Source organism: Danio rerio, chromosome 6 (genome assembly GCF_052040795.2).
Source record: "Danio rerio strain M-AB ecotype USA chromosome 6, GRCz13ab, whole genome shotgun sequence".
In the NCBI taxonomy this organism is placed as follows: Eukaryota; Metazoa; Chordata; class Actinopteri; order Cypriniformes; family Danionidae; genus Danio; species Danio rerio.
Window position 1 is genome coordinate 20894858 of NC_141026.1, and position 26636 is coordinate 20921493.

General features: G+C 41.5%; 1 protein-coding gene and 1 long non-coding RNA gene across 2 annotated transcripts in view; both read left to right on the forward strand.

Annotated features, from left to right (window-relative positions):
* LOC147843488 (uncharacterized) overlaps positions 1 to 26636 on the forward strand; it is a 143088-nt gene that overhangs the window by 95990 nt on the left and 20462 nt on the right. The window lies entirely within an intron of this gene.
* On the forward strand, positions 23122 to 26207 carry LOC147843490 (uncharacterized). The gene is made up of 2 exons (XM_087257114.2): positions 23122 to 23720; positions 23802 to 26207. The coding sequence occupies exons 1-2, from the start codon at positions 23273 to 23275 to the stop codon at positions 26069 to 26071; spliced, it is 2718 nt and encodes a 905-aa protein (XP_087113240.1). The 5' UTR covers positions 23122 to 23272; the 3' UTR covers positions 26072 to 26207.

Below are 26636 nucleotides of genomic sequence, written 5' to 3' on the forward strand. Positions count from 1 at the left end.
GCAGTCTGCCGCTCCAGCTTGCACCCCACCACTTCCTGTCCTCTGGTATCACCCTCTTTGCCCTTTACCCCTCTTCAGGCTAAATCTACCAGCTACGTTCCCCGCCCTCCTAGCTATAACATCCCTTCTCTTCTTTCCCCCTCTATCAAACCTTCTCTTCCTAAACAAGATGTCTGCTTAAATTTTAACGTTTCTAGATGCCACAGGAAACCATGCAGATATCTACACCTGTGCTCTTACTGTGGAGGGGCCCATGCTAGGGTAATCTGGCCAGTCCTAAGAGCCAATAAAAATGTGAAAAATTACCTGTCGACTCCTTTGAATATTTTGCACCTTGCTAGAGAACTGCGTTCTCACCCTTACTCTAGTTTTCTGATTTTCTCATTTCAGGTCTAACTCACGGATTTCACTCGGGCGTCGCTGCGCTCCCTTCCTTAAACCTTTTTTGTCCTAATTTGCACTTAGCTACAGCAGATCCTGAAACCGTTGATCATCTTATTAAAAAAAGAGATCGACAACCACTTTATGATTGGACCATTTTCTGCCCCACCTTTCAACATTTCACGCATTAGCCCAATAGGCATAGCAACCCGCAAATTCTCAGATAAAAAACGCCTAATCATTGATCTTTCATCACCTCATGATTCCTGTTTCTCTGGCATCAACAGCACCATCCCATTAGAAGAATATTCGCTCAACTACCACGATATAGACCCAGCCATTTCCTTAATCAAAATAGCAGGTATTAATTCCTGGCTAGCAAAAATTTATATATCCTCCGATATCCCTGCTGAAAAATTCAGCTTAAACCAGCCTAGGCTGGTTGGCTGGTTTTAGCTGGTCGACCAGGCTGGTTTTAGAGGGTTTTTGGCCATTTCCAGGCTGGTTTCCAGCTATTTTAAGCCTGGTCTTAGCTGGTCAGGCTGAAAAATGACCAGCCAAATCCAGCTAAAACCAGCTTGACCAGCCTGGTTTAAGCTGGATATAGCTGGTTTTGGCTGGACTCCCAGCTTGGCTAGGCTGGTCAAGCTGGTTTTAGCTGGTCATCTCCCAGGTTGGGTTTAGGGGTGGGGTTAGGTGAGTACTCCTTTTTAAAATCGTATAATTACGTATGACTAAACTGTACAAATTCCTACGTTTTCCCGTGAGATCAGGCTGGTATAGCACTGAATCTGGGTCATTGTTCATTATTTTTTCATGTTAACTAATGCAGTAACTAACATATTATAATATTAATAAGTTTAAACTAACCAAGATTCACTATTACTGAATAAACATGTTGTTTATTGTTTGGTCATGTTATCTAACCCACAAGCAAGTACATAAGTGTATGTGAAAGTAAACATTAATTAAGCTGTTAATATAAAGGGATACATTAAAATATCCTATTAAGAGTATGTTAACATAAAAAAGCTTATGTAAAAATCTTTGTTCACCATCAGTTCGTGTTAAATTCATGTAAATATATATCTAAATATTATCTGATATAACACGTTTTTCATAATTTGGTATCTTAATTCATTTGTTTAGACAAGTGGTTATCAAACTTTTTTCATTAAGTACCAACTCAGAAAAGAATAGTCTCTCCAAGTACCACCATAATGACCGGCATTGAAATACAGTAGCGTAGTAGGACAAATTAGGCAGCTACAGCACTGGATAGTTTAAAAACGTGGCAGATGAATTCCTATTATTAAGAATATGTATTATTGTCAGTCACTTTAAACATTATAAATAGTTTGAGTATTAACACTGTACTGTTACATCAACGGATCAATCTAAAATGTGTTTTTCAAAAATTAATAATAAATGAGTAAAAAGAAAACTGCTGTACATAAATGTAAAGTATTAACATATAGTTCTGTAGTAGCATATTTTGTCACCTTGGAATTTTAAGGTTATATCTGATTCTGAATGATTTTGAGATATTGAGCTTCAAAGTTTTTGCATTCTATATAGCAAACAATATGTGTGTAACAGTTCTCTTTCATACATAACATGACAGAGACCCTAAATGTACTCTAAATGTAAATTATCAGAATTCTCTTACATTTGCAAATTGGCCTTTACTTTTCAAGAAATACAAAAAAAAAAAGCTTGTGTAACAATATGTTGATGCTTAAGAAAGTCATATTTTTGCTTTCTATAACATTAGAATGAATATTTTTTCTTGTTTTAATTTAACCATACAAAGCTGTGCTAAATATTTTATCCAGTGCTAATTATATGTAATTAATATGTTAATATTTATTGAATTTTATGCTTTATATTAACTATTGAATTCCTCAGCGTACCACTAGACAGAAGCCTGCATACAACAGTTTGAGAACCACTGGTTTAGACAATAATGAAAACCATGAATATCTTACTCAGTTTGCAGGTGACCTGCTCTATATAATTTGTTTTGGTGTTACTTAACATTATTTAATAAATGGATCTTTATAGGAACTGTCATACAACAGTTGTAAAGTAATGTGTGGAATACAAAAATTATATAATTTTTACATCTGTCTCTTCAATTTATCCTTACAGGTGGATCACTCAGTCATAAAACATCTGCATTAACTCCTTAGATGTTAACATCTGCACTCCTCAGGCATCCACTTTTGCACTCATCAGACGCCCACTTCTACATTCAACAGACATCCACATCTACACTTATCACACCTCCACTTCTACATTCATCAGACATCCACATCTATACTCATCACACCTCCACATTTACACTCCTCAGACATCCACATTTACACTCATCACACCTCCACATCTACACTCCTCAGACATCCACATCTACACTCATCACACCTCCACTTCTCAGGCCCCGTTTAGACTAGTGCGTTTTAGTTTGAAAACTAAGTTTTGCTAGGTTATGCCATCCATCCGCACTATGCCGGAGTTTTCGAGCTCCGAAAATGGAGCGTTTTGAAAACACTGGAGAGGCAATTTTCATTCTAAAACGCTGCTGCTCCTTCTCAGTGTGAATGGGGAAAAACGGAGGCGGGGCTGCTGAGATTCGCTACCGGATTGGGGCTTTTGTGCCATTGCGTATCCTTCCCTTATTTGTCAAGCCCCTATCACATGACTATAACACATGAAGACAGCTGACCAGCCTTCTCTGTAAACTACATGGACACGGAAATGGGAGTGTTTGCACTATTGTCTGTTTTAGGCTCCATTGTGCAGTTAAACTCTGCCTTTTTTAATACAGCAGCTGCATATATTCGCAAGAGGTAAGCTATTGTTCGAGCTCTCGCTCATTGCTCTCGTTTTAAGGGATGCAAGCCCTATTTAGAAGGCCGATTTTGGGTTACACCGGGAGGAACCAGTGCATGGTGGAACATGTTTGTAAGTGAAGTAGTTGTTCCTGAGTATTGGCATAAAAAATTTTGGATGTCTAGGTCGGGCATGATCCACCTCAGCGAAAAACTTAGTTCGTTTATGGAAGGAGAGACGACGAGATTGCGGGTGCCCGTGGTGTGGTTTATTGAGTGTGAAATGGAACTCACATATGTTGTGTGTGTGTTTTGTGTTGGCCACTCTTGGTATGGCCCTGAGTTACTTTTTGGTTGGCCATCTGCTTGTTTGTAGACTAATTCAATAAAAGCAAAAAGAAAAGAAGAAAATGCCCACATGTGTTAACCCTCTTTCTAAAAGCAAACACAATATGTGGATGTACTCACAAAGGTTGCTTGTACCTTGTAATACCCGAGTGACAAGGGAAGGATCAGAAAAACTGCAAATGCATTTGGACTTTCCAGATAGGTTGTTTTAACCATCATTCAACAAGTTTGTAAAGCATAACCACCACCCTGGGCCCCGAATACATCAAGACACTGAAAACACAGGCCAAAGTTAATAAACTGGTCTCCAACTTTTATAAGACACACGGAATGCCACAGTGCTTGGGTGCAATTGACTGCACACAAATCAAGATCAGAAGACGTTGGTCCAACTCCACAGACTTTATTAATAAAAAGGGAAAACGGGTAAATATTCTTTAAATATACAAGCATTGTGTGACTATAAGTACCGTTTCATGGACGTTGTAAAATGGCCGGGGAGCATACATGACGCGCGTATATTTGCCAATTCACAACTGAGTAGCGACCTAAAGGATGGAACGATACCCCCTGTCCTAAGAAGTTGTTGGATGATGAGGAAGCTGTTTCCTTGTTTCTTCTGGGTGAGCCAGCTTATCCTCTGATGCCATATCTCATGGACGAGTACCCAAACGGTGGAGTTACACCACAAGAGCAGTAGGCTACAATGGGCTATCACTTTGCAAGGCACACATGGTGATCGAGTATGCGTTTGGACGTTTTGGCTCTGAGAAGGGCAATGGACATAAATATGAATGATCTTTCCTTTTGTTATTTATGCGTGCTTTGTGTTACACAACTATTGTGAAATGCTTAACAAACCCATAATTGAACACTGCATAGATGCTGCATTACAATATTAAAGGGACTTTCAGCCATCCAACAGATTAGTTGAGAGAGCAAGGAAGCTGAAGGGAAACAAGTGAGATGCGTGTTGACAAGATTTCTTGACCCCTGAGCCATTTGTCTGCCTTTCTTTAAAAGCAAGTCCATGTTTAAATGTGAAATTTGTATTAACTTTTTACTTGTGTATTTTCTTTTTACTACAATGTCAATATATTTTCAAAATAAAGTTGTGACAAAGTGATTTGATGTGTGCTTGTCTCTATTAAACCTGTTTACATGGACAACATAATTAGTTTTTGTAAAGTGAAATGAACATAAGCTTAAGCAGACTGAATATAAGTAAACATGAAACATCGCAAGACAAGCACTGAGACGTGTTGAGTATAAATACAAAATGAAATTAAAACAAAACAGTTTTGCAGTTCATTTAGGACAGACCACGAAGATCTAATTACAAAAACGACATGGACACTAAAATAAATAGAAAGTTGTTTATTGTCAGACAATTTGCATATGGTATGTAAACTTTTGATATGTAAACAATGCACAACCCAAAAAAACTACAAAAATGTATACATTTTAAATGAAATGCGAAGAAAATATAATATTATACTTATAACATTTTGAAACAAAAGCGTACTTATAAGTTTGCATAAAAGCTTGCAGAAGTGTATGTGTATGTGTGTGTGTGTGTGTATATATATATATATATATATATATATAGAAAGAGAATGTGCAAGTTGGTTGTTGGTTTGTGAATAAGTATGTACTATGTGCAAGTTAGTACAATAAACAATGGCTATGTAAACATTACACATCAAATGTATACAATAAAAATTTTAATATAAACAAAATACTTTAAACATTTATAAACAAATCACACTTTTAACTATGTACAACTGTGCATATAAGTTTGCATAAGTGTTTATATATTCACAAACAAAACAAAAAACTACAAATTTTTGTAGTCACTATAAGGCGAGGTGCTGTGTTGGTTTGTATGCGCTGGTGGATTGTACTCCCCGAGTGGTCTTCTTGTAGGCGTGCGGTCATATGGGTACTGGTTTTGAAATGGGGTGTGTGGTGGAGGAGGCATGTGACCACGGCTTCCCAAATCTACAATATGCTGCACCAGCATTTCAATTTTTGTATTTAGGCGATCCATGGTTGATGACCACTTGCTCATTGTCTTAACAAACTCGTTGTCAGAAGACCCGAGTTGCTGAAGAAGGCGTCTTTTCAGTTCCAGGTCCTGCTGAGCAAAGGCATCAGAGGAGGGCTTGTGCTTTTAACCTTTCGATTCTGTGACGGCTGATAGTGGCATCGAGTCTCTGGTGACGATGACCACTTACTGTGGACGAAGAACCCTCTATGACACTTTCCAGCAGAGATCAACATCCCTGTAGACGACAGTTCTGAGACTTCTGATCGAATGCTAGAAGTCTCTATACCTTCCGACAAAGCTACTGTTGCTGGAGATCCTCCTCAAACCGACTCACAAAGCTCAAAGAAGAGTAGGACCACCCGTCCATGCCCACTTTTTTGGCCACAATCAACAGCTTGCCGATAACAGGCGTATTGATTTCAGTTTTGTAGTCACGTGATCTATAAGCACAAAGCACAAATCAATTGAACTAGGGCAGATAATAAATACACATTTAAATAAATACTAAATATTACATAAGTATTAAATAAATACAAACACACACACTTACACAAACTGGTTAAATTTGTTTTTTTTTACTATTTGTTCCTGAACAATGTAAAATACCCATGCTGTAAGGATAAAATTAGAGAATGGTATATTTCTCATATTTACCTTTAATATATTTATACAATAAAGATCACACGACAGTGTGTGTGCAGTCTAGATTTCAAAGCAAAACGTTTTGATGTTTATATTATTGGACTGTAATAATTATTGAAACAAACACGCACAGATAAAAACAAAGACGTGGTCTAGCCCCTTTCTCCATCCCGACAACACAACAGAGGTTTTGTGGCATAACTAATAGTTTTCCATTTAAAATGTACATATGTTTGTCAGCATTTGCAGTATTTCTCAGCAAAAAAACGAGTGAGCAAACAACGTACCTTTTGTTATGTCTTCCTTTTTGTGAGGAAAATCATTTCCTGTAGCCATGGCTTCCTCTGATGTCGGATATTTCTTCTAAAATCGGTTGAGTATGTCATTGTATTTACTCTGACATGACTCCCAGTCGACATTTTCGATAGCCATGGCCGTTTAAAATTCATCTGTTACGTTTAGTAACAATTCGACTTCGTCGTTTGTGTTTGTTGACTAACAATAACCAAATGCTGAGCGAGACACATGCTTACCATTTATACTAGGACACGCATGGCCAGAGTTCGCGAATGGTCACGTGATATACATTTTTGGTGGCCTAGTGTGAACAGAGATATGTTCAGAAATGCTAGATGAAACGTTAGTGTGGACGCGGATAGTTTTTGATCTAAAACGCTGTTTTCAAACTAAAACACATTAGTGTAAACGGGGCCTCAGACATCCACATCTACACTCATCCCACCTCCGCATCTACACTTCTCAGACATCCACATCTATACCAACTGCTGTGTGTTATGGAAACATATTAGCATTTATTCTGACAGAAGCATTTTAAATCATTATAAATCATTCTTTTTAATTTTGGCTTAGTACTTTTATTATTCTGGGGAATGAATATTATACAGCGGAAAGAATCGTTTTTATGAAGCGGTTGCCCTTCCAGCTGCAACCCATCACTGGAAAACATCCATACACACTCATTCCCACACACACACACACAGACACACTACGGACAGTGTAGTTTTACCAATTCACCTATACCACATGTCTTTGGACCTGTGTAGGAAACCGGAGCATCCGGAGGAAACCCACACAAACACGGGGAAAACATGCAAACTCAGAAATGCCAACTGACCCAGCAGAGACTTGAACCAGTGACCTTCTTGCTGTGTGGTAAACGTGCTAATCACTGCACTGTGATTAGAAATCATCAAAAATATTCTTTATTTGAAAGTTTTGATTACAGTTATTGTGTTTTTCTTTCTGCAATAAAGGAATATAAACAGGTCCTTGGTAATCATTTAATAAGTAATACAGTTTTATGTGTCTTTTTTTATGATGAAGAAATATAAATGGGTGTTTTTTAAATTCCAATGTAATTAAAAGTCAACTAAAATAAGTTCTAGCTGTAGCATGTAATTTCATAAAAGTTTCAAATACTGTAATATAAATAGTATAGTACTGTACTACTGAAATGATAAAGCACTATTACGTGTCTATATACGTTTTTTTTATGTGGGAGGAATGTGTAGAAAGGGCGACGCAGTGGCGCAGTAGGTAGTGCTGTCGCCTCACAGCAAAAAGGTCACTGGTTCGAACCTCGGCTCAGGTGGCATTTGGAGTTGTGTGGAGTTTGCATGTTCTCCCTGCATTCGTGTGGGTTACCTCCGGGTGCTACGATTTCCTCCACAGTCCAAAGTCATGCGGTACAGGTGAATTGGGAAGGCTAAATTGCCCGTAGTGTATGAGTGTCAGTGTGTGTGTGGATGTTTCACAGAGATGGGTTGCGGCTGGAAGAATATCCGCTGCGTAAAAATCTGCTAGATAAGTTGGCAGTTCATTCCGCTGTGGCGACCCCGGATTAATAAAGGGACTAAGCCGACAAGAAAATGAATGAATGTGTATAGATGTTTTATTTAATAGTTCATTAACATGTCATGCATTTTGCCAATATAAACACATTTTAGACGTGTAAAGTAATGAAGTTATTAAGATACTATTGGAAATTCCTATCAGCTATTATTTTAAATAAAATTCGTGCCGCGACCCGAATCTTTTTATAATAGAAGTTCACAGGCTACCTCCTGACATAATTATGTGTATAGATACTAGGTATTTATTTTGTCTGTCGTACCTTTAGTTTGTAAACCGTATTTTGGGGTTTGTAAACCGTATTTGAGTTGACCCACCGCAACGTGCATGTGCACGAGAATACAGGTGTTCAAATGCCCATGCGTGGCCGAGATTGAGATTGAATCGGTCTGAGACTGCATCATGGCTGCATCCAGACTCTGTTGCTAGAATACAGTTAAGAATATGGTTGTGCAAAAAACGTGGGTGGGCAGTGGACCAGTTATGAACCAGAGCGGCCAATGGAAACTTGCGTTGTCCCAAATGACAACATATCTGAGCTGATCTGGGCCATTTGTCTGATCTAGTGGAATGAGCGTGCCGTGTTGTGTAGGATTTCCAGAAATGTTATGAGAGGGTCAGTGCTGTGGGGGCCAAGTGTAGCATGGCGATGGATGACACCATGGTTAGTTATTGCTGCAAACATTGTGATGTTCCCACCACACTGGCCAGGGACTTCAACACTACTTCCCAGCCTTTGTTTTTTTGTGAGGTTAAATCCAACCCCATCAATGAAGATGAACTGTAATGTAACGTTTGCAGCATGGATCGTGGGTCATATACAGCGAGTAAAAGACATTTACCTTGCTCAGGTGAAATTAGCAACTACCCAGCAAGAAATTGTACATAACACTACCACACACACACCTCACAAACTCCACCCATCAAACACAGTAAACAAAATAATAAATGTTCAGAAAATTCTGGAACAATGTCAACAGCCCAAGGGAAAGAGCTATCCCTCCTGTTCACACTGACCACCTAACACCAGAACAGCAACAGGATGTAAAACAGCTTTTTAGAGAGGAGAGTGCTGCTTTTGCCCATGATGACAACAAAATTGGATGTATTCCATCCCTCCAGCTAAAAATTCGCCTTCACGATACTACACCTGTTAAGCACACTTACAGTTTAGGTTTAATGTGGTAAGCACAACAAGCAGGGCTCGCTTCATCTTGAGGGCGTGAATCTGGGACTCCATTGCTCCCAGCTCCACCGCCTCCATCGATGCTTCTTCTGCACTCAAGGACAGACACACAAGCTACATTGTACAGTGTGAAGAGCAAAGCCACTAAGTGAAAAAATGAGTGAAAGAGGTCGGTAGCTTTAGCTGATTAGAGGTGCTAGCAGGCTAAAGCTACAAACAACAAGCGGCTGCTTGAGAGACAGAACATTTTAAAGTAGATTTGTTTGTATAAATGTATTAAGGGTTTGTTCACCCTAAGTAGGAGAGACAAATCCTTAGCAAATGAGGAGGTATTTTTTGATAAAAATGTAAATTGCGAATCTAAACTACTAACACACAGCGAGGCTAACCGCAGTGAGGCTACCGTAACAGCGACAGTGACGTCGCTCCAGATTGAAAGGAAGTCAATTCCTTTCAATACCAAAGCACTGACTGTCAAATTACTGCACTTTCCAACCAATTGGTCATCAGGTGTGCAAACACTTGTTTGATTAATTGTAGACACACCAATCAGGTGTTTAAGCACTATAAAAAGCAGCAGGTGAGTTCATCTGTCTTTAAGCTCAATGGAAAAAATAAGTGAAAGCGTAAGCAAATCAAATCAAACATATGCAATTCATTGTTGTCTGGGACAATAACTCTGCTGATTTAAAACTGGTTTCAGTAACATTTACATTTTAGCATCCTTTGTCTTGCACTATAAACTCCCTTCATCAACTCTACGTTACATGTCCAAGTATTTATTATTTATTTATTTCTGTTACTTTGTCGCCCTCTAGTATTTTGTTGATGTTTGTGTTTTGATTTTTAAGTTGATTCCTCCGCACCTGCAGACCATTGACTATCCGCGATTTAAGAGCTTGCGCTGCAGTGACTTGAGCGGCCACACTTTGTTTACATTTGGTTATTCAGTAAATAAAACCCCAAGACAGATCCGTTTGTGTTTTCCCTTATTTGATGTTGTTACCGTGGTCGTAACATCTATAAGTTTTTTTCTCTGCATAGTGGTGGAAGTTATATGATCTCCGTCTTCAGGCTGAGGTACCCCTCATCCAAGCCATGAAGGAGGCCTTTGACCAGATGGAGGTAGCAGCATTGCAAGGATCGATTCGTCATTCAAGGCGTTTCTTTCCAAGGTGTCTTGCTAATGACAACATTGCCTGTGATGTTGATGAAATTCTCTGGCCAGATCCAGCTAGGTGAAGAGACAATGTCTGGTGTTTTTTTAAACTTACAGTACAATACGTAAAACGACGATGTTGCAGTAATATGAATCTTCATGTTAACATTTTGGACATTTAGTTTCCTTAATGTGCAACATTGGTCTTGTGTAGTGTTTGGTGGATTTACTTTATATTTGTACTTTGTTGATGGTAACCTACTGTAATTGTAGGGAATTATAAGTGCTAAAAGTGTTTTGGGTTTATTACAGCAGAGTGTAAAGCTGCGGTCACACTGGGATTTTCCTCCCATAGACTTCCATTCAAACGCACACGAATGCATCAGACCGAAAGCGCTGGGTCATGCGATAAGTTTTGCAGGTTGCTGCGGTGCAAAGTTCAAGCTTGGTGAACTCTGACCTGCGAAATCACATCACTTGACGGTGTGAGACCAATCAAAGATCAACACATGACCTCTCTGGACAGGAATTTAAAACATGGAGCAATCGCTTGCTTTTTTAAATGTCTAATAAGCTTGTTTAATCACGCCCCTTTTCGCAGCGCCCCACAACAGAATATCGCATGCTCAACTCTAATGTGACTGCAACTCGTGCAAACAGAGTTTAGTAAATGTGAAACGTGTGTTTCTTATGATATAAAAAGTGTGGTTTTAATATAAAAGTGTATAGTTTTTACAGGAGTGTTTCATTATGCAAAGTATCTGTTATGTTTTGCTAATTGGCTGTGTGGATGCGCTACTTGTGTATACTGTTTTGAAAACACGGGCCAGTTTTGAAAATTGTGCTTAAGCAATTCAAAAAAACTAATTGTAGACACACCAATCAGGTGTTTAAGCATTTTAAAAGCAGCACGTGAGTTCATCTGGCTTCAAGCACAATGGAAAGAGTCCAAGAGAAGGAGTAAGCAAATCAGCAAATCAAATCGATCATATGCAACACACTGTTGTCTGGGACAAAGTGTCTTTCCACCACTCAGCGTGTTCAGAACTGGTTTCAGCAACAGCCATATTTCACCATCCTTTATCTTCCACCACCATACTCTCCATTCATCAACCCTATAGAAGAGTTACTCTCGGCATGGGGGTGGAAGGTATATGATCAAGGTTTCCTGGCTGAGGTACACCTCAAGCCATGAAGGACTCCTGTGATCAGATAGAGATGGCAGCAATCAAGGATTAATTCGTCATTTAAGACATTTCTTTTCAAGGTGTCTTGCTAAGGGCACCATTGCCTGCAATGTTAATGAAATTCTCTGGCCAGATCCAGCTAGGCGAAGAGACAATGTTCAAGTTTTTTTTTTCCTTTTCTATTTTTTTTTTTTGTAACGGAAACTTACAGTACAATACGTAAAGTGACATGTTGTTACAATACAATGAATCTCCATGTCAACATTTTGCCCATGTTGAGAAACAAATGAGTTACCTTAGTGTGCAGCATTGGTCTTGTGTAGAGTTCGGTGCATTTACTTTCTATTTGTACTTTGTTGATGGTAGCCTACTCATAGGGAAGTAGAAGTGCTAAAAGTGTTTTAGGTTTATCACAGCAGAGTGTAATTCGTGCAAACAGAGTATAGAAAAAGTGAAATGTCTTATGGTAAAAAGGCGTGATTTTTAAACAAGTGTATAGTTTTTAAAAGAATGTTTAATTATGCAAAGGATCTGTAGTGTTTTGCTAATTGGGTGTGTGGTTAAGCTACTTGTGTGTACTGTTTTGAAAACCCGGGCTCTGTTATGAAAATTGTGCTTAAGCAATCCAAAACAACTGCAATATGAGCAGAAAATATTGCCTGAAACACTTCATCCTGCTGCTTTTGTCAGCAGTCACATTATCCATAAATACATGAGAACCAGTTCCATTGACAGCCATACATGCCCAAGCCAAGTCACTAGTTCCACCATGCTTCACTGCTTTGGATCATGAGCAGTTCCTTTTCTTCTCCATACTCTTCTCTTCCAATCTCTCTGCTACAAGTTGATATTGATTCCTTCTTTTTAAGAAAGTTCTAAACTGTTGTTTTGGCCACATTTAATGTTTTTGCGGTCTCACTAATGGGGTTGTTTAATTTTTTTTCAGCCTTATGATGGCTGCTTGACTGATAGTGACAGCTCTTTGGATCTTATCGTGAGAGTTGACAGTATCACATTCCAAAAGCAAACAGCACACTTGAAATGAACTCTGAACCTTTTATCTGCTCATTGTAGTTGGGACAATGAGGTAATAACACACACACCTGGCTATGGAACAGCTTAGAAGTCAATTGTCCAATTACTTTATGACACTTAAGTGGGAGACACATATACAAACTGTTGTAATTCCTACATCGTTCACCTGATTTGGATTAAAATACAAAATTTAAATGTAAATTTAAATGAAAGCTGACAGTCTGCAGGTAAAGCACACATTGTTTGTTTAATTTCAAATCCATTGTTGGTGTATAGAGCCAAAAATGTTAGAATTGTGCCCAAATATTTATGGAATATTAAAGGTTGGCAATTGGCCTAAAATTGTTTAGTTCATTAGCATCAGCACCAGTTTAAGTATTTTTAAGCATTTAAGTAGGGAACACACTGAGTGGGATCAAGTGAAACAGAATAATTTGGTTTCAACAATTTAACAACAATACAGAACAAATTCTTATATTTGGGTGTCCAGTGGTGATAAGATTTAAGTAGAATGTTGATTTAGCTCTTTCTATTGCAGCCATGTAGGAAGCAAGATGCTCAGAATACATTTGCTTATGAACTTTAAGATCAGTTTTATTCCAGAGTCTCTCCAGGCAAGGACCTAGAGCTTTTTGATAACGAAGTTCAGGAGTAAACCATGGAGAGAGATTGATGTAAGATACAGTGCGGGTTCTAAAAGGAGTCACAGTATCTAATATTTGAGACAATTTATTATTATAAAAATGTTCCAAGTCAGAAGTAGAAGTGGACAAACACTGGTTTACAGATGATCAATCATTCCTTCCAGGGCATGATGGTCAATGTTCTTAATATGAAAAATGAGGCTGAGCGTAGAGGGTTAACTCTAACCAGAGAAAGAAAAACATAAAAATACAGATTTATGATCTGAGATTAAATGATCAATTGTAGAGATATTATTAGGGACAACGCCAGAACAGCACACAAGATTTAAAACAGGCGTGACCAGGGGTCCGTTCTTTGTACGTGGATAACTCCATTAGCTGGATTTGGATATCATTTGGTTATCATTATTTGGATGATCGTTTCGTTTTTCAAAGCTGATCTGAGAGTTGTTGTCATAGCAACAGTTCTGCTAGCTCAAACCTGATCGGAAGCAGGTTTAATTCATATAAACAGGATTAGATCGGGTCAGTTCAAGCAAAGATAATAGAGAAAGTACCGAATTATATTTTCTTACAGTAGTAGTTATATACACTTGGGAAAATAGTAAAAAAAAAAATTTAACTATATATATATAAAGTTATAGTTATTAATAAAATAAAGTTATATTAACAAAACTTATGCAATCTGCACCCTCGAAATGAAAGTACAAAGAGAAATTTTATTGATATGAACTTTTTAGATCGCTTTAGTTCAATTTGTGTATGATAATATAAATGCACAATATGTGACTTTTTTTGAAGCAATAATACATTTATGCCGTCATAAACATGTTTTGACAGTTAATATGCCAGTGATTATGCTTCACAAAAGTTGCAGACACCTTTACCAATATCAAAATGCTTTTGTAAACATCCAGTTATTCCATACAGCGATTAAAAAAACGGCTACAGTAATAAAGAAAATATTTTCTAAATGTAGAACTAAATACATTGATATGCATTGAAATACATGATAAATACTCTTGACACCATGAAAGTGTAAAGCCTGCAGTTCACAACATATGTGGAAAGTTATTGCGTGTCATATTTAACAAACCGTTTACTGCTAATTTGATGTAATTTTGCTCACATGGATAATTGAATATTAATCAGATGATGTCATTACGCTGCTGTGCCGTCAGCCATTCGTTGCAATGCTGATCATGATTTCGAAAATCGTTAGATCTGTCCTTTACAACACACGCAGCGATCTCAGATCAGTTCATCCAGACATTCTAATCTGATTCGCAAACTTGTTTGAAGAACCAAATTAGCGAGAGATCAGTTATCAAGATTAAAAGATCCAAGATCGGCAAAATCATCTTAGATCATTTAAGCGAGGTACGAAGAACAGACCCCAGGCCTGTTCCTGGGGATCGACCTTTCTGCAGATTTCAGTTGCAACCCATATCAAACACACCTGCCTGTAATTATCAAGTGCTGTTTAGGTCCTAATTAATAGGGTATATGGCGAAGCATGCTAATGGGAATTTTAATTTTCCAAGAACCTGGGTTAAGCGTTTCCGGCGAACTGTGTGCCAATGCAAAAACCGGGTTTAAGGTCTGTTTTCTTGAAAAATCAGTGATCTTAACTAGCTGAGTGATAAACGATATAAAGTGGGTCTCAGATTGTACAAGAAGCACTGCATTAAATTACATTTTCCCCCGCCATGTCTTTGTAATATGAGCATTAATTTTACCCCAGTATATTCAAAGAAGCTACTGCGCTAGCCTGCTGATTCTGATGGGCAAGTGTGAGTAAATGGCTTTTTGTCCAGTTTTACGCTTGAGCAACTAAATGAATGCCAAAGTTTATTTAACTGAATGTATTTTAATGACATTACAACATCGATGCTGTAAAAGGAACCGTAAAAAAAATGAAAAATTTCTCAATAACAGGTCACCAGAAGTTTATTAGTATGGGGAAAACACTAGCTCAGGCATATACCCTATTGGTTCAGGTGTGTTTGATCAGGGTTGGAGCTGAACTTTGCAGGAAGGTCGATCTCCAGGAGGGTTGAGCACCACTGATCTAGAATATACCCCTTACAGTGTGTTGGAAAGTGAACATACTGCCCAAGGTCAGCACTGTCCAGGACCAGTTTAAAATCCTTATATTGAGTGTTGGCAGTGTTATCAGAATGAATATTGAAATCTCCCATCAACATAATATTAGGAGATAAGGTACACACATGTGTTAAAATAGAAGAAAGCTCCCTTAAAAGACATTCAATGCAGATAACTTTGGTGGTCTATAAATTACAACTAGATTTAATTAGAACAGTGGGAGTCAAACCTTTAAGTAGTACAGCCAGTTCTCCAAAAGAAAAGAAAGTAGGCTCTACTATCTCTATCGGAGAGACTTTGAAACAATCATGGTAAATTAGTGCAAGACCTCCCCCTATACAGCTAGGTTTACTTATATATTTGTATCCGGAAGGTACAGTTTGGTTCAAAATAAAGTTATTAGGCTTCCGCCAAGTCTCAGTAAGACACAGAAAATCTATACTTTGGTTCTCAATGAGTTCATGGATGTACAATGATTTATTGCTGAGAGATTGAACATTAAAAAGCATAAAACGAACAGTAGACATGTAATCTGACCTGGGCAGTGAAGAAAGCACATCATGGTTAACATACCTTCTGACGACTCTAGGCAGTCTTGTATTAGACCAAAAAGACCAATTTAAGCATTCCTGTCAGAATTGGTGGATGAAGAAATATTCCGACGAGATCCCCGATGTATGTATTTCGGTCTCAGCTGGCAGGTAAGAGCTGGGTGATTGAGAAGTGATAATGGAGGTTGCAAAGTTGTGGGTCTAAGTTTGTAGAGGTCCCCCACCGAGTACATCAGACGAAGAGCGACACTGATCACAGCAGAGCAGTGTTTAAAAAAACGGGCCTGCGGCTGTTTCTGTCCAGTTTGCAGCTTACATTGACTAACATGCTTTCTTTTGGCTTTCACCCAGCGGGTACTTTGCTGCAAAAGCTGCATGGTAGGTTTCAAAATGTCTGTTAATATAAAATTTTTTAAAAGAGAAAATGCGTTCTGTGCAAACCAGACAGAGCAGAGCCCCAGAGCTTTCAATAAAAGCACCGAGTACATCAGATAAAGAGCGACACTGATCACAGCAGAGCACTTAAATCCATAGGAGCAGCCTAAACAGCCACATGTTGGAATTCTGTAAGTTAGTGAGGACGAGCCCACAGAGCCAGAAAAGTTGTCAGTATGTCTGTCAGCAAACGTCCATGTCAATCATGCACTGCCAATGTGCCAAACAGCAGTGACAGAGTTTTCAGATGAGAATTCAGGGTTCAGATAAAATTTCAGATGGATTTCAGAAGAAATTGTATAAGATGAAATGAATTCCAAATAAAATATTTAGATAAAAGAATTTAAAATAAGTCACCATGGTGACCCGCGGCAGCCAAAACGTGCCTGCGTTTACTCAACTGGAAAGATCTTTTTTTTATTTTGGCTAATAACAGTTCTAATGGAACAAAAATGGTCTTTTTTCGGATATGAAAAATAAGTTTGAATTACTTGCTACTTCTTTTAATGCTCATTTAATGTGACTTCTGGCTTTTCATTGTCTTGCTAAATGATGTTTTCCAACTTGGTATTTCCAAATTTCTGAAGCTTTGAGATCAGCTGTCTTTAACTCAAAACGCACAGCGGAGGTGCCAGGGATGACTTACAGGCTGCTGGTCTCGATGGTAAAGTGCTTCTCCTGCCGACTAAGCTAGCGTGCTCACTATATAGTGGTTACCTGGCGTTTGGACACGCCTCCCGAGTCAAAACAAGGGCCGAAACTGCGGCGGACGATGCGAAACTGTTTGCGTTCGCTACACAAGCTCTTATGGTAACCAAGGAAACAGTGGCTAAACACTTCTAGTATTATACACAACTGAAAGCAAGTTTAAATGTCCTACAACTTTACACAAACAGCTGAAAACAAGTCCTCAAACCATACACAACAACTGAAACAAGTCTTAAATGTACTTACAGGCTCCAACCTACAGCATCTAAACACTGGGGTACCTCAAGGCTCTGTTCTTGGGCCACTTCTCTTCTCCATCTACACGTCATCTCTAGGACCAGTCATCCAGAGACTTGGATTCTCCTACCACTGCTATGCTGATGATACCCAGCTATACCTCTCTTTTCATCCTGATGATCCCTCGGTTCCAGCTCGCATCTCAGCCTGCCTGTTGGATATTTCACACTGGATGAAAGATCATCATCTTCAGCTGAACCTCGCAAAAACGGAAATGCTTGTAGTTTCTGCCAACCCGACTCTGCACCATAACTTTTCAATCCAGATGGATGGGGCAACCATTACTGCATCCAAAATGGTGAAAAGCCTTGGAGTAACGATTGATGACCAACTAAACTTCTCTGACCACATTTCTAGAACTGCTCGATCATGCAGATTCGCACTCTATATAATCAGAAAGATCCGACCTTTCTTATCTGAACATGCAGCTCAACTCCTTGTTCAAGCTCTTGTTCTCTCCAAACTGGATTACTGCAACTCTCTACTAGCTGGGCTTCCAGCTAACTCTATCAAGCCTCTTCAACTGCTCCAGAACGCAGCAGCACGAGTGGTCTTCAATGTACCTAAACGAGCACGTCACTCCGCTGCTAGTCCGTTTGCACTGGCTGCCAGTTGCTGCTCGCATCAAATTCAAAGCTCTGATGTTTGCCTACAAAGTGACTTCTGGCCTTGCTCCTTCTTATCTGCTCTCACTTCTGCAGATCTATGTGCCCTCCAGAAACTTGCGTTCTGTGAATGAACGTCGCCTCGTAGTTCCATCTCAAAGAGGGAAGAAATCACTTTCGCAGCAGCATAGTCACTCGCTATTTTCAAGAAACGACTATTTAGTCTCCACTTCACTTCCTAATCTGCAATTGCCTCTCTGAATATCACACTAACTGTACCCAAAAAAAATTATAATTCTAATACTACTAATACTTCCCTTCTTAGACTTTACAGACCTGAAACTTGCCTTAGCACTTATTCATTGTTGCTCTTAGTTGTGTAAATTGCTTTCTTGTCCTCATTTGTAAGTCGCTTTGGATAAAAGCGTCTGCTAAATGACTAAATGTAAATGTGTTAGTTTCTGTTAGATTAGTCAATAAAGTTTAATTTTGTATAAAGAAAGGTGCCTGTGTATATTAATGAATCTAATGTCTTGAACTTTGATCTTGCTACCCTGCTCAAATTTTAGGTTGATTGCATCGCTGAACGATTCGTTGTTCGGATCAAAAGAGTCGATTCATTTGAAGCCCCGTTCAAATGAATCTTCCTCCCGCTAAGCTATTCCGCTATATAATGTTCCAGAAGGTACGCGAGCATTGAAAGCTAAATCATAACTAGCAACATTATAACGGGAAAGACGCGGGAAGAATAACCTTGAGCTAATTTACTACAGTAATAATGGTGTAGATATGCGAGCACTCTAATCTACATTATAATTCGTCACAGATTATTAATGTGGATATGCGTGTAAGTTAATCTACATTATTATTATGATGTGCTACCTGTTTATTTGTGGAGAATAAACAAATCATAAAATATGTAATTTTACAATATGGATTGCAGGAGTATAGAAGCCAGTTGTATAATGGGTCAGTTAGCACTGTCGCCTTGTAGCAAAAAGATTACTGGTTTGAGCCCCGGCTGGTTCAGTTGGCATTTCTGTGTGGAGTTTGTATGTTCTGCCCATGTTCAAGTGGGTTTCCTCCAGGTGCTGCGGTTTCCCCAACAGTACAAAGACATGCGGTATAGGGGAATTGAATAAGCTAAATTGGCTGTAGTGTATGTGTAACCGTACTCCCTTTTGTGCTGTGCTGTGTTGTGTTGTTAATAATGATAGGACACCATTTTTTATTCTGCACAGAGAATGTTATTATGTTTGTGACAGATCGGCAGGCTCAGCTCATGCCATTAAATGTACTCTCTTCAGTTCAGGGAAAAAGTGGAAAACAAAGCGAGAGGCTCAACTGAAGGACACAAAGACAGGAAAGAAGAAAACTAACTTATGACCTCATCACAATTACAAAAACCAGCGTATGAGCTGTGACAATCCTCATATTACATTGTTAAAATAAAAAATCATAAATGCATACCTGCACAGAGAATGTTATTATATTTGTGACAGATCGGCAGCCTCAGCTCATAACATTAAATGCACACTGTCAACAAAAATATTCTACACTATAACAAATTGTTTTATCAGTAAATAAAATAAATGATTAAAATCAAACTTAAATATGTATTTGTGTGTTATTTACGACCAGTGCTAAGTTCAATGTGAAACAGGTATAGCATACTGTGGAGAGGTAAGCATGATCGAATACCCAATAAAGGGGGAGAGCATGCTCAGAGCCCGGCGGCTAATCAGCAGGCCAATCCGAAATAATAAGCAACACCTGTTTATTCTAGTGATTGGACCGGAGAGGCACCCGTCTTAAGGAGAACGGGAGGAACAGTCGGGAGAGAGAGCTGAACGACGGCCACATAGTGGGAGCTGTCCTTGCAGTTGTGACTAAAAAATAAAAAGATCTGTTACTTACCTCAACGCCGACCCAGTCTTCTTCTTCCCACACGAAGAACCTTTGTTACAGTGGTGCCGGAACCCGGGAAGAAGAAGAGACCTCGCCGCTAAGATGACCACTCCGTCAACCAGTCCGTTTGCAGAAGTGATCCAGGCGCTCGCGGTCCTCCACCGTGAACAGCACCAGGAGATCCTGGACATACGAGCTGAGCAGGAGGAGCGCTTTAAGGTCCTGGTGGAGGCCCAGCGCGAGGACCGCGAGCTCGTCCGGAGCATGCTGAAGCAGGGGATCCAGCCCGGATCAACATCAGCCACCCACCCTCCCATCACACTACACAAAATGGGGCCGCAAGATGACCTGAAAGTCTTCTTAGACTTGTTTGAGAAGATGGCAGGAGCGTGTGGGTGGCCCCGGGCCGATTGGCCGGTGAGAGTCATCCCGCTGCTGTCGGGCGAAGCCCAGACCGCCGCACAGCAGCTACCGGCCGAGGATCTCCTGAATTATGCGCACCTGAAACGAGCCATACTTCAGCGGGCCAGCCGCAATCCGGAGGAACAACGCCAGCGCTTCCGGTCGCTGAAGCTGGAGGAAAGCGGTCGGCCCTTCATATTCGCCCAGCAGCTCCGTGACGCCTGCCGCAGATGGCTGGTGCAGGATGACCGGACCATCGATCAGATCGTCGACGCTGTGGTACTGGAACAGTTCATCGCCCGCCTTCCCTCCCGAACATCGGAGTGGGTCCAGTGCCACCGACCAGACAATCTGGAAACGGCCATCCAGCTGGCAGAGGATCACCTGGTAGCGAGGTCCAGGGTTGGCGAAGTAACCTCTCTCTCTCTCTCTCCCCCTGTCCCTCCTCTTTCTCTCTCTCCTCCTATCCCTAGGCCCAGATCGAGAGGACCGCCCATACCGACTCCCAGGAGGCAGATCCCAGGCCCGGAGCCCCAGCGCAGCACGCATCGCTGGGGCACCTATCGGGATAGAGACGGGGAGGCACGTGGCATGGGTGGGCCTACAGCTATGACGGGTCTCTCTCCGGCCCAATCAGTTGGTCCTGCTGCCCTCGGGGGTATAACGGGAAGGTCTGGGCCGGCATATTGGCATTGTGGGGGGGCGGATCATGCACCAGAGAACTGCTCCGTGATGGAGGTGGGTGCATTGGTCCGCCTGCCCGATGTGCCAGCAGTCGCCCCCGGTCGCGACGGGCTATACCGGATACCTGTGAGTATTAAAGGGGGTACATATCAAGCTTTGGTGGATTCGGGGTGTTATCAGACCTCCATCCACCAAAGCTTGCTTCAAGACCCGGCTTTGGATATGAGCCGCACGGTAAGGGTAAGGTGTGTACACGGGGATGTAATTCACTAACCGCTAACGGCAATAGACATTCAATTTCGGGGGAAAAAGCATAGAGTGGAGGTAGCGGTTAACCCGCACCTCAAACACCCGCTAATTCTGGGAACTAATTGGCCTGGATTCAATAGATTATTGGGAGTTTTATGTGCGGGTGTTTCTTGGAAGAAGAAATCGCCGGATAGGGGACGTGTCGCTCAGCTGGGGGAATCCCAAGCAGTGACGTCATGCGCTGACTCAGGGGAAGGGCTGGGAATTTCCCGATGTAAAGACTTTCCCCTGATACACTAAAACATGCACTCGAAAGAGTGCAAGTTATTGATGGGAAAATCCTCCAGCCTGATCGACCCCTCTCCTATCCGTATTTTGCGGTTATTAATGATAGGGTGTATCGAGTGACCCAAGACGCTCAGACAAAAGAAGACACAACCCAGTTATTAGTACCAAAGAGCCGCCGGGAAATGCTTTTTCAGGCGGCTCATTCTAATCCTATGCCCGGACATTTAGGTCAGGCGGCCACACTAAATCGCCTCATGACCCGATTCTTTTGGCCGGGCATTCACGGTGACGTCAGCAGATGGTGCGCTGCGTGCAGTGAATGTCAGCTGGTAAATCCGCCGGCCACCCCAAAAGCGCCGTTGCGCCCTTTACCAATTATGGAGATCCCCTTCGAGAGAATTGGTATGGATCTCATCGGGCCATTAGAGCGATCCGCACGCGGGCATCGGTTTGCATTAGTTCTGGTGGATTATGCAACCCGATACCCGGAAGCAGTCGCGCTCCGTAATATCTCAGCAAAGAGCGTTGCGGAGGCACTGTTTCGCATCATTTCCGGTGTGGGAATCCCCAAGGAGATTCTCACTGATCAAGGCACCGCGTTCATGTCACGCACGATGCGCGAGCTTTATGGATTATTGGGCATTAAATCTATTCGCATCACCGTCTATCACCCACAAACAGACGGGCTGGTGGAAAGATTTAATCGCACGCTTAAATCAATGATCCGTAAATTCGTTCACGAGGACGCGAAAAATTGGGATAAGTGGTTGGAGCTGTGCGAGAGGTTCCCCAAGCCTCCACGGGGTTTTCCCCCTTCGAGCTTCTCTACGGCAGACAGCCCAGAGGGGTTTTGGATGTTGTTAGAGAGGCTTGGGAGGACGAGCCTTCTAATAGTAAGAATGAAATTCAGTATATCCTGGACCTTAAGAGCAAAACTCCACACACTGGGGCGGCTCTCTACAGAGAATTTGCTTAAGGCTCAGGATGACCAACGCAGGCGATATGATAAGGGCACTAAACTCCGTAAATTTTCACAGGGAGATAAAGTACTTGTACTGCTACCCACTTCCAGCTCTAAATTACTCGCCAAGTGGCAAGGGCCGTTTGTGGTCACACGACGAGTCAGTGATCTCGATTACGAGGTGGTTCGTTCGGACAGGGCTGACTCGCGTCAGATTTATCACATTAATCTGCTTAAGCAGATTAATGTGGAAGCACTTTATCAGCATCTAGACCAGCAGCCTGTAAGTACATTTAAGATTTGTTTCAGTTGTTGTGTATGGTTTGAGGACTTGTTTCCAGCTGTTTGTGTAAAGTTGTAGGACATTTAAACTTGCTTTCAGTTGTGTATAATACTAGAAGTTGTTTAGCCACTGTTTCCTTGGTTACTATAAGAGCTTGTGTAGCGAACGCAGACGCGGTTTCGCGTCGTCCGCCTCAGTTTCGGCCCTTGTTTTGACTCTCGAGGCGTGTCCAGCTGAATTCAATCAGCTAGTGCTTTGGGGTTATATAAACAACTAGTTCACCGCGGCAGCGGTCGCGGCAGCCTCGTGTGAAGACCGCCTCTTGTGAAGACCGACGAGGGTAAAGACCATCGACTCTACCTGCGCGACTCCACCGAGCAAAGACACCGACAAAGCACTTGAGTACTTTACTGTATTGTTTTACTTTACACTTATTTTTTGTTGTCAGTGCACTTTTATTATGTGTTTTCTAATTCCTGTTGTTACTAACACTCGCAAAACACGGGAGGTGCGCTGCAGGCGTAATCCTCACAACCTTCGTTCAATACATGTATCTACTATTTCACAACTCTCTCTCTCCGTGGGCCTCTGGAATTGTCAATCAGCTGTTAACAAGGCTGATTTTATTACCTCCATAGCTACATATTCTGACTATAATCTCATGGCTCTAACTGAGACCTGGTTGAGGCCGGAGGACACTGCTACACATGCTACTCTTTCTGCTAATTTCTCTTTTTCCCACACTCCTCGTCAGACAGGGAGAGGGGGTGGGACTGGACTACTAATTTCCAAAGAATGGAAATTTACTCTGATACCGTCCCTGCCAACAATCAGCTCCTTTGAATTCCATGCAGTCACCATTATCCACCCCTTCTACATAAATGTGGTTGTCATCTACCGCCCACCAGGTAAATTAGGTCACTTCCTAGATGAACTGGATGTTCTTCTCTCATCTTTTTCTAATTTTGCCACTCCCTTATTGGTGCTAGGTGACTTCAACATTTACGTTGACAAACCGCAAGCTGCAGACTTTCAGACTTTGCTTGCCTCTTTTGACCTAAAAAGAGCACCTACTTCTGCTACCCACAAATCAGGTAATCAGCTAGACCTTATTTACACACGACACTGCTTCACTGATCAAACAATAGTAACTCCACTACAAATATCTGATCATTTCCTTCTGTCTCTCAACATCCACATTACTCCTGAGCCGCCACACACTCCTACACTGGTTACCTTTCGCAGAAACCTACGATCTCTCTCACCCAATAGACTATCCACCATTGTTTCAGACTCTCTTCCTCCATCTCGCAAACTCACTGCACTTGATTCGAACAGTGCCACTAATACACTCTGCTCCACACTAGCATCATGTCTAGACCGATTATGTCCTCTTGCATCCAGGCCAGCCCGTGCCAGTCCTCCTGCACCCTGGCTCTCGGATGCTCTCCGTGAGCATCGCTCAAAACTTCGGGCTGCGGAGAGAATTTGGCGGAAAACTAAAAATCCTGCACATCTCTTAACATACCAAACTCTTCTGTCCTCTTTCTCAGCTGAGGTTACTTCTGCAAAGCAGACGTATTACCGTCTGAAAATCAACAATGCCACTAATCCTCGCCTACTTTTTAAAACATTTTCCTCCCTCCTCTATCCTCCTCCTCCACCCGCATCCTCCACACTTACTACTGATGACTTTGCTACATTCTTCTGCACCAAAACTGCAAAAATCAGTGCTCAATTTGCTGCACCTACAACAAACACGCAAGATACAACACCAACACCAAACACACTCACCTCTTTTTCTCAGCTCTCTGAGTCTGAGGTGTCCAAACTTGTGCTATCTAGCCATGCAACCACCTGTCCACTCGATCCCATTCCCTCTCATCTCTTGCAAGCCATCTCTCCTGCAGTCATACCAACACTGACTCACATAATTAACACATCTCTTGACTCTGGTTTATTCCCCACTACATTTAAGCAGGCTAGGGTAACCCCACTGCTAAAGAAACCCAACCTGGACCATACGCTACTTGAAAACTACAGACCAGTATCCCTGCTTCCATTCATGGCCAAGATTCTGGAGAAAGTAGTGTTCAATCAAGTCCTGGACTTTCTTACTCAAAACAATCTCATGGACAACAAGCAATCCGGCTTTAAGAAAGGCCACTCAACTGAGACTGCCCTGCTCTCGGTCGTGGAGGATCTCAGACTGGCTAAAGCAGACTCTAAATCATCAGTCCTCATTTTGCTGGACTTGTCAGCTGCTTTTGACACTGTCAACCACCAGATCCTGCTATCTACGCTTGAGTCACTGGGCGTTGCGGGCACTGTTATACAATGGTTCAGATCTTACCTCTCTGACAGGTCATTCAGGGTGTCTTGGAGGGGAGAGGTGTCCAACCTACAGCATCTAAACACTGGGGTACCTCAAGGCTCTGTTCTTGGGCCACTTCTCTTCTCCATCTACACATCATCTCTAGGACCAGTCATCCAGAGACATGGACTCTCCTACCACTGCTATGCTGATGATACCCAGCTATACCTCTCTTTTCATCCTGATGATCCCTCGGTTCCAGCTCGTATCTCAGCCTGCCTGTTGGATATTTCACACTGGATGAAAGATCATCATCTTCAGCTGAACCTCGCAAAAACGGAAATGCTTGTAGTTTCTGCCAACCCGACTCTACACCATAACTTTTCAATCCAGATGGATGGGGCAACCATTACTGCATCCAAAATGGTGAAAAGCCTTGGAGTAGCTATTGATGACCAACTAAACTTCTCTGACCACATTTCTAGAACTGCTCGATCGTGCAGATTTGCACTCTATAACATCAGAAAGATCCGACCCTTCTTATCTGAACATGCAGCTCAACTCCTTGTTCAAGCTCTTGTTCTCTCCAAACTGGATTACTGCAACTCTCTACTAGCTGGGCTTCCAGCTAACTCTATCAAGCCTCTTCAACTGCTCCAGAATGCAGCAGCACGAGTTGTCTTCAATGAACCTAAACGAGCACATGTCACTCCGCTGCTAGTCCGTTTGCACTGGCTGCCAGTTGCTGCTCGCATCAAATTCAAAACTCTGATGTTTGCCTACAAAGTGACTTCTGGCCTAGCACCTTCTTATCTGCACTCACTTCTGCAGATCTATGTGCCCTCCAGAAACTTGCGTTCTGTGAATGAACGTCGCCTCGTGGTTCCATCCCAGAGAGGGAAAAAATCACTTTCGCGAACGCTCACGCTCAATCTGCCCAGTTAGTGGAATGAACTCCCTAACTGCATCAGAACAGCAGAGTCACTCGCTATTTTCAAGAAACGACTAAAAACTCAACTATTTAGTCTCCACTTCACTTCCTAATCTGCAATTGCCTATTTGAATATCACACTAACTGTACAAAAAAAAAAAAAAAAAAAAAAAACTACTAACACTTCCCTTCTTAGACTTTACAGACCTGAAACTTGCCTTTAGTACTTATTCATTGTTGCTCTTAGTTGTGTAAATTGCTTCCTTGTCCTCATTTGTAAGTCGCTTTGGATAAAAGCGTCTGCTAAATGACTAAATGTAAATGTAAAATGTAAGCAGTGGAGGGAGCCGGAGGATGTGGCGCTGGCTACGCTTGTTACTAACGAGGATGACCTGGGGCCGGAGAGCTCCGGCCGAGAACGGCCGAGCGCTCTGGTCACCGGGGGCGATCATCTCTCAGCGAGCCAGCTCCTCGACATCCGTCACCTCCAACGTGAATACTCTGACGTGTTTTCGCCCCTGCCCGGTCGTACTAACCTGATTCAGCACCATATCGAGACCGAACCGGGCGTGGTCGTTA